Source organism: Apium graveolens, chromosome 10, assembly GCF_009905375.1.
Source record: "Apium graveolens cultivar Ventura chromosome 10, ASM990537v1, whole genome shotgun sequence".
NCBI lineage: Eukaryota > Viridiplantae > Streptophyta > Magnoliopsida > Apiales > Apiaceae > Apium > Apium graveolens.
The window spans coordinates 229,778,895-229,788,820 of NC_133656.1; the positions used below are offsets into that span (position 1 = coordinate 229,778,895).

General features: G+C 34.9%; 1 protein-coding gene across 1 annotated transcript; it reads right to left on the minus strand.

Annotated features, from left to right (window-relative positions):
- Window positions 1-347: 347 nt before the first annotated feature.
- On the minus strand, window positions 348-6,449 carry LOC141691950 (uncharacterized). Its single transcript, XM_074496697.1, has 5 exons — window positions 6,035-6,449; window positions 5,602-5,974; window positions 1,019-1,451; window positions 683-922; window positions 348-566 (listed from the first exon to the last, which is right to left on the minus strand). Exons 1-5 carry the CDS (start codon window positions 6,447-6,449, stop codon window positions 348-350), a joined length of 1,680 nt encoding a protein of 559 aa, XP_074352798.1.
- Between the last annotated feature and the right edge of the window lie 3,477 nt (window positions 6,450-9,926).

Sequence of the window (9,926 nt, forward strand, 5' to 3'; positions counted from 1 at the left end):
ATAGATTTTCTGTAAGAATTTACTTCTGAAGATTTAAGTAAATGAAAAGGAAAATGACTTTCATAAAAGATAACATCTCTGGAGATAATAACATTATTTCTTTCCAAATCAAGAACCTTATATCCCTTAGTATGTACTGGGTAACCAAGAAAAACTTCAGGTGAGCCTCTATTGTCAAATTTAGATCTGTTTACCTTATTTGTGTAGATATAATACAGAGAACCAAAACTCTTGAGATGATAAAGATCTGGAACTTCTGCATATAGCCTATGATGAGGTGTATCATGATCTATACTCTTCAAGGGCATTCTATTTATCAGATAAGTTGCACAAAGTACACAATCACCTCAATATTTGTCAGGAACTTGAGATTGAACATATAAACACCTTGCAGTTTCTAAAAGATGTCTATGTTTTCTCTCCACAACCCCATTCTGTTGTGGAGTATAAGCACATGTGGTCTGGTTTATAATGCCCTCTCTGAGATACAATTGCTTAATATTTCCAGCAGTCAACTCCAAAGCATTATCAGATCTCACACACATTATATTAGTATGAAACTGATTCTTAACATAATTGATAAAATTCTCAAGCACAGTACATAAATAAAGTGAAAAATAGCTGTAGTCTTAATACTACTAGCAGGAAAGGGATTTCTATTTTTCTTTGATACAGGACAAACTTGACACAAATGTTCACTAGTAAAATTTTTAACATCAGTAAAAGGTAGCACAAGCTTTATTTGAGAAAATGGTAAATGACCTAGCCTTATATGCCATAGACTAGTAGAATCAGAAACAGATGATGAGCTCAAGCAGGCTTGAATAGGTGGGCTTTGCTTGTTCAATCCAGTCACATCCACACTATACAAGCCATTCTGTAGTTTACCAAGAAGAGTTGGAGGACCTTTCAGAGAATGGTCCTGAATAAAACAACATTCAGAATTGAATATCAACTGACACTTGAGATCAGGACAAAGCTTGTGTGTAGATATGAGTTTGAAATGAAAACTAGGAACCAGAAGAACATCTTTGAGTAAAATGTTATCATGAATTAAAACATTACCAATGTGTGTAACTGTTACGACACTACCATCAGGTATAGTTATAGTACTATCACTACCAGATATCACTCTGTAAGTACTAAAATCTTCCAAACAATTTGTTATATGATCTGTTGCTCCACTATCTAGCAACCAATTTGATCTTGAGCAAGAAAGAAGATAAGTTTTACCTGTAAGCAATGCAGTATGATTGCCAGATTCAGCATTCTGATCATCAGCACAAGCAAAATTTTCTCCGACAGTCTGCTTATTCAGTAGATCCATCAATTGAGAATATTGTTCCACAGAGATATTGCCTGAGTGACTACCAAGTATTTCACTCTTTTGTTCTTCAGTAAAATGTAACTCTGAACTACCCTGTGCAATTGCAGCTACCCTTTCCTTAGGTCTAAAGTTAGATGGATACCCATGTATCTTGAAACACCTCTCAATACTGTGGCCAGGAATCTTGCTGTAACACCCCCAAATCCGGGGTCGGGGATCCGCGTTGTCACGAGTTCCAATTCCCTTAACAACTCTTAATCTTAATAAACAACCAACCACTGCGTACTGTGACCCCACAATATACACACATACCACAAATTATAGTCTGAGAGATGAATACCAAAAATAACACAAGTAATTTTATTCCACAATTATAAGTCATTATACCACAAAAGGGTTTCTGAATAAATTTACATTTCCTTGCCATTATTACAATTCATATAGATACATAAGTCTGGTGCATCAAAAGTTGAAAGCCTAGCCTATTGGTAATTCTTACCTCAGCTACTACGACATCAACGCCTCCAGAAAACTGCGGAACGTTTCCTAACCGCTTGCGAATTGGGAGCTTGGTCCTGTTCATCTTTTTTATCTGTTGTTGTGTGATGAAAGAAGAAAGCAAGGGTGAGCAACAAGCCCACCGAAATAATATGTATAATAATTAACAATATATGAGCATTCTCATAGTACTCACGAAAGTCTTGGTAAAAAAGAAGTGAACCAAGTTTGTTATCTTAACGCGACCAAGTCGCAAAATATTCAGTATATATATACATATATACTTTTCACAATCTTTGAAATCCTCTGACATGTATAATATACACAGAGTTCCAGTTTATAACTGTATAAAAATATCGTTGCAAGGTGATCTCATATATTTAACCTTGTCTCAACGTTTTTCTGAAAATCTTTGACATGCATAAGATAATCATTTACTAGATATAAGTTTAAAAGATGAAGTTACCAGATACTCCAATATACTTATATCTTTTCCCAATACTACTTGAACTACCACCGTTCAAGTTATAATTAGTTTCAAAAGTTCATCACACTGATGAGACTACAAGATAAGATTTGAACATATTAATTCTTTGAAATATCATTTGAAAGAAATGAAGTTACGAGATACTTCATTAAGTCCCGATATATATATACACCTATATATATATATATACATTTCATACCCTCCTTGAAAACCTCTGTTATGAAAATTATAAACAGAAGTGCAATATCCAATGAATTTGGAGAGGAGAAAACCTTGGCATAAACCTGATATCTTGCTGATCAAGCAAAGATACCAATAAGTAACCTTTTCTACTAGTAGATGGATGAATCCCCCACCGGTCATCACCCTGGCCTCATTAGGACCTTGTGCTGGACCGCCACCCGGCCTCTTACGCGTTTATGGACTGCCACCCAACCACTTACACTTTGATAGACCGTACCCCGGCCTGTCGCTTATGCCGACTCAATTGGATGGACTTACTTCCCGAACGTTGGGTAAGTAATCAATTCATTTATCACAACAGCAACCTCGTTGCGAATATAAAATACACCACAGAGCCGGATCCCTTAGATTTTTGAGTGAGTATTCAAGTCCCCTTCAAAAAGGAAGATCTTAAATTTGAAAACGAGTTTTGGGATCCGCTCTAACTTTTAAAATCATTTAGAAGACTCGAAAACATTTTTAAGAATGTTTGGAGTAATGCTGATTTAATAAAATAAATCAGTCCCAATATATTAGAAAATATCTGAATATTATTATTTAAATAATATTCCCATAAGGATAATCCTTATAAAAATAATTGAAGTAGAAGTTTTAAAACTTATACTTGAAATGAATAATAAATAACCAAAGATATACGTATAGGAAAGTACGATCTTTATTTAAATAATCAAAAATAAGTTTGATTATCGAAACATTATTCTTTAATAAAATAAAGAATATTATTTAATAAAATAAGCGGAGTCATAAGTCCTCGAATGAATATTCAAAATAATATTCATTAAATAAAATAAATAGAGTCATAAGTCCTCGAATGAATATTCAAAATAATATTCATTAAATAAAGTTATCGAATAAACCTTATTCGATTAATAGTTTTGAAAACTATATCAATATATATATATATATATATTATACTCGGGAACATCGACTCCCGGTTTAGAAAATGTTCACCTTTGGGTCCCCTATACTAAGGGTATACGCAACTACTGCTTATCTCTAGCATAGGTATTATGCAACTTATAAGCATTTGAATCAACAATTAGATATAAAGATTACGAAACAGGCATGCATATATACCATATCTGCATGCTCCAATATATCGCAAAATTTGCTAATAACAATCATGCACTTATCACAAGATAATGCATATACATATATTTATATCACAACAACAGTATAATGGGTAGAAAACTTGCCTAAGCCACTGGGGGTGATAAAAGGCCTGGGATGAGTCTGGTGACCTATAAACATCCTATAAGTTGGAATTAAACCAAAGTCGCTTAAGAATCTATACTTTAACCAATTAGACCCTAACGTTCACTTTTGCGCTTAACGATTCACTTAAGTCGCTCGAGTACCCTTGGCTCCATCATTTTTAATAAATTAACCATTAAGAATTTTAAGGCGATTCTTTCGTGAGTACCCTACCAACTGCCTAATCCACTTTACATAATTGATTCATACTACAATTAGTCATTTAAGGGCCTTAACCAAGATTTTAAAGTAAAATGAGGGGTAATGGTTCGTTCGCGAAATGCCGTTACTTAAAACGGTCGTTTCTCCTAAACCGTACATCGTATTCAAGCGAACCACATATCAAAACGAAGCTCGTAACATGAACTATCTAATCATGGCAATGGTCAAAACCTAACAGTGAGTTCACGGGGTCCTGAAGTTAAGAACAAAAATAGTCTAAAGTAAATCGGGCATTACGACGGCTATGTTTACGCGGTTACCAAATTTATACCACTCCAAATCAACCCACAATCATCACTACAACCAAACTCCATCCATACTTTACTATAACAGCCCCAACATCTCAAGATTTCTAATTTATACTACCCTCAAACATGAACTAAAAGCTTATACTTAAGTTCATTAACCAATAATCAAGATTTACAACTTCAAACTCATTACAAAACCAACCCAACTCTAAATATACATGAATCATTCCTCCCAAGAACTAAACCTATCATAAAACGCTTTAAATAATCAAAAGTAAGGTAAGGGTATGATATTATACCTTCCTTGGTGAGTAGAAGTAACTTAAGGAGCTTGAAACAACCCTTGAAAATCCTTACTAAAGCTTTATCTAAAGAAAACACAAGATCAAAAATTTCAAGATATTGAAAACACTATTCACCCTCTTCTTCCATGAATTATTGGAAGAGATTGTGAAGGAAATGGAAGCTTAGATTCATAGGATAGCTATATCTATGTATAAGGAACCTTGGATAATTACCTCACAATTTAACAATGCTTGGAACTTGGATTTTGATTATCTTGTCTTTGAAAAAGTGAAGAAGCCGAGAGCTTCTTTCTTGGAATTGGGAGTGATTTTCGTTTTTTTGGTGTTATGATTTGTTTTGGCTTGGTTGCTATTGTTTTGTTTGTTAATTAACTTTTTACCATGGTAACAAATGAATGGCTCTCATTCAAACAACCAATCCCTCCATTTGTCATGCTTATGTAACCATGCCTATGTCATCTTTCTTATATCATCTTCTTACACTTGTCTTCTTCTTATTGGTGTGATGACATCATCACCCACTAACCTCTTTGATTAACCCCTAATTACTTGGCTAATGACCGCTTATCTGTTATACGGTTCGCTTAACTTTCATTCTCGTTTATTGTTTGAGGGATCATACCCGGGATCTCATTACTTAGGTTTCCTTAAACTTTTCTCAATATTTTATATTCCTTTTATGATCCTCTCTTATAATCCTTGAATTAAAATTCTTTTAATCATGTTACCTTATACTTAATTCTTTCTGTATCTGGTGGGTTTTCGGGAAAAATCAAAGTGTTCGAATTTGGATTCTGACGATCTTTACATACACTTATATACCATATAGAGTACTAATAAGATCTCAGAATATCAATAAAATAACCCCTATCAAGTGTGGCATGAAAAGTTTTCTTATTTAGCATAATCAGCAAAATCACTATTCATAAGGGTTACAAAAAGTCCAAAATTTTGGGGTTATTACACTTGCAGTGAATACAATAGTAATTGGAACCTGGTTTGTTACTAGCACTAAACCTCTTATTTCCAACAGAATTATCAGCTCTAGCATTATAAACTCCTCCTTGACCATTAAACTGTGTATTCCTAAAATTTCTAGAACCTCCAGAGTTGTTAAACCTCCTAGCATTTGCCATAAAAGCCATAGCCTCGGTCTGATTTCCTAAGTGAGAAATTTCCTTGTGCCTCTCCTCTTGTGCAAACAGTCTATATGTAGCAGACACATTAGGCAATGGATGCATCATCAAAACATTGGCTCTTACTACAACAAAAGAGTCATTCAGTTTCATCATAAATTGAAGAAGTTTCTGATCTTGTTGCCTATCATGAATCCTTTGAGTCAAATTGCATGTACACAATTTATATGTACACTGAGGCAATGGATTTGCATCTGCAATACTATCCTAAACAGTCTTAATAGCAGTAAAGAACTCAGAGATACTCTGTGAACCTTGCACAATCTCAGAAAGCCTTTGTTCAAGAGAATAAACCTCAGTCATTGAAGCATATCCATATCTCTCTTCAAAATCAGACCAGATTTCTTTCGCAGTTTGCAGAAACAGCACACTCTTTGCAATAGTAGCATCTAGATTAAAAATAATCCAAGAAATGACAAGATCATTGCATCTTGACCAGAATTTGTACTCAATTGAATCTCTGTCAGGCATAGCTATGGTTCTATCCACAAATCCAACCTTGTTTTTAGCAGATAAAACAAGTAACATTGAACGCTTCCAGTTATTAAAGCCATTACCATCAAACTTGACTGAAACTAACTGAGTCGACGAAACATCAGACAGATGTATGTAATATACACTCGAGGGATCATGATTATTAATCACATCAGCAGATGAAGAAGAATCCATATTAGACTTTGTCAAAGAGGAATTTGATCAAACAGATGGTGAACACGAGAAATTGATCGAAACAGAAGCAATGAATCAGAAGTGAAATCACTAATTCAGTGATAAATGATCAAGAAACGAATCAATATTCAGAATTATCGACAAAACAACAAAAGTTATCAGCACAAACAATCAACCAATCAATCTGATCAAGAAATGACGAGATATAACTATTAGTCAGAACAAAACGAATTAAATCTGATCAAGAAATGATAAATCTACAAAGTAATCACAATGAAGATAACAACAACGACTATTCAAAGACGAAGACGAAGAAATCAATCAGTATATCAAGATCGATTAAGCTCTGATACCATGAAAGTTTCAGTGAAAAAGAAACAAGAACTTCATTTCATTAATGGAGAAAACTGTACATACTTAATACGTGTGTATAAAACTGACTGACTTATATACTTGATACAAGACTCATTGTGAGCCACTAATCTGTAACTAACTTTTGCTGAGCTGCCATGTACTGGACCTGAGCTGACATATCAAAGTTTAGCATATCAGAGTTTATATCAGATTTTATCATATCAGACTTTAGCATATCAGACTTTAGCATATCAGAGTTTATTTCTTTTGTTGTGTCTGCATCAATATAATAAACAAACCTCTGAACGTTCAACATTTACCTCTTATCGAGATATAAAATAGCCTAATTTTCTAAGAACAAAAATAATTCCGTATCAGTAAAAATATTGAAATTTGATAATATATTCAACTATCTATGATGTTATAATTTCTCCTTGCATGTTGCTTGATTTTGTAATTTTGTATCTTATTCTTTTCAGCTCTACTACTTAATTTTAATCTCATTAAGTTTGATAGCAGCATTTTAAATTTGAACCACTAGCTTCATCGCTACAGCCGAGATGCATATTGGCTTTTATTTTTATGTTCTCGAAATGTAATTGAAGATATGTTGACTGCTAGGAGCATATTACGTCAAATATAAGAACCACTGGACTAGGCAAGACCCTTGGTCAACGATTCCCTTGCGGCCTTCAATTATGGGGACTGGAAATACAAAGTCTCATCCTAAAATTATCCTACTACACATTAGACAACAACCCTACTTCTACATTATCCCAATTTATCATTATAATCATGTACATTATTAAGTAAAATATCACGGTAACATTGAAATAATTATATACTCCCTCCACTTTTTTTTCTTTTAATCTCACCCTACATTACTTTCTCTCTCCTTTCCTCAATTATTTCCCAGTCTCATATCTTTCATCGACATCACCCCTGATCTCTGCCTCTAGTCTTTCTTCTTCCTCTTTTCCTCCACCCTACCGCCACCGTACCACCGCGTACTGAACTCTCTTTTCCCTCTACCAATACAAACACAATCTCATCCAAACACATCATCATTCACTCAAATATGTAAAATTTACATACATCTAATTCAGTTTTTTTCTTCAATAGATCTGATTATACTCCAATATCGTTCCGGTCGGTCGTTTTCGTCATAATTTCAACCTCCGTTGCATAGTTAATTAATGAAGTAACATTTTTATCGGAGTTGTGACAGTTGTGTGTGATGGTGATGCTCTGTATCTTGCCGGAATTGGTGATCGGAGGTGATTTTTGTTATACAATAGTCATTTATTTATATTCAGGTCGGTGATTTTGTTAAGATAACGGTGATTTGTAATGGGCAGGAATTAGTGACCAGGAATGTGTGATTGTCGGAATTGATAAATGAATGTGGTTGTATCGATTTTATTTTGGTGGTTACGGTTTTAATTTAGTCATTCATATTCAAATCCACAAATCCAGTGAATTTTGATATGACGATGTTGGTCGAAGTTGATAAACATAACTGGGGGTCACATCTGGTGGATAGACTTGGCGATTTTTGATTGCAGTCGGTGATTTTCCATTTTCTGGTAATGGTTTCCGGTAGTGGTTTTTTGGTTTGCTGATGGTGATTTTATGTCCACCGATGGTGATTTTATATTTTCAGATGTAAATTTTTTATTTTTTGGTGGTGATTTTATATTTTTCGGTGGTGATTTTTGATTTGACGGTGGTGATTTTCTGGTGGTCGCCGGAGATGGTGGTGGTCGCCGGTGGTGGTGGTGGCCAGAAATGGTGGTTGCTAGTTGTTGGAGGTGGGGGTGGGTGATAAGTAGAAAGAAGAAGATGGAAGAAATGATGGTTGGAGAGGATGATGAGATTTAAAATTAATGGCCTAGATTAAAATAGATTTAAATTTTTATGGTTGAGATTAGATCTCATATCTTACCAAAAAAAGGTTCTCAATGGAGTAAGACCCTATATATATATAACACTGTTAAAACTTGTGTAAAATGGACTCCCAGTCGGTCGTCTGTGTCCATCACTGCGCTAGTGCATGAGCATCCGTAGTCTTTCGGCTCTTATACTTATTAATCACCAGATAAGCAGTTGGAATTAAGTGATATGGCTCTGAACTATACCCCAATGCACATGATGTAGCTATACTCCCCAATGAAATATTTTATTTATGTTTTATCATATTTCTTGGAAATCTAACGAAAGATATATAAACCAAACAAGCACACATTCATTCATATCACTTAATTCCAATTGCTTATCACTTAATTCCAACTGCTTATCTGGTGATTAATAAGTATAAGAGCCGAAAGACTACGGATGCTCATGGACTAGCGCAGTGATGGACACAGACGACCGACTGGGAGTCCATTTTACACAAGTTTTAACAGTGTTATATATATATAGATATATATATAGGGTCTCACTCAATTGAGAACTCGTTTTAAAATGAGATATGAGATCTAATCTACATCACACAAATTTAAAGCTACTTTTAATCTACACCACTCATTTTAAATCTCAACATCACCTTCTTCAACCATCACCTTCTCCATCTTCTTTCTAAACCAACCCACCACCACCTCCTAACCACCTACGACCATCTTTTCCGGCGACCACCAATTTCGGCGACCTCCAGAAAATCACCGCCGTCAAACATAAAATCACCGCCGTCAAACATAAAATCACCACCAGAAACATAAAAATTACCACATCCGGCCACTAGCAAACAAAAAATCACCACCGGAACAAAAAAATTACCAAAACTGGTCAACACTTTTATCTACCAGATCCGGCCACCAACTTCGTTCATCAACTATGATCACCAATATCATCACAAAAATCACTAGATCTAATTACAAAATACAACGATAAAATTATAACCACATCACCACCACCAAATATTTCAATAAATCTGAGTACGAAAAGAGTGAAATCGTCGGAGATAGTGGTTCAAAAAGAGAGGAGGAGAAAGAAAGCTTATGGACGAGGAAGTGGTGACAAAGGGGCGAAGGAAGGAGGCGCAGCGCCGTAGGCAGGGCAGCGTAAGATTATGGGGTGGGGCTGTACCATATTGTGGTTGTTGATGGTGAAAGTAGGGGGATGGTG

Excerpts from the sequence above, each read along its gene's own strand:
- LOC141691950 (XM_074496697.1), bottom strand. The coding sequence starts at position 6,449 with ATGGATTCTTCTTCATCTGCTGATGTGATTAATAATCATGATCCCTCG. Across the intron at positions 5,975-6,034 it reads GCTTTCTGAGATTGTGCAAG|ATGCAAATCCATTGCCTCAG; the intron begins GTTCACAGAGTA and ends ATAGTATTGCAG. Across the intron at positions 567-682 it reads CTAGTGAACATTTGTGTCAA|AATCAGTTTCATACTAATAT; the intron begins GTTTGTCCTGTA and ends AATTATGTTAAG.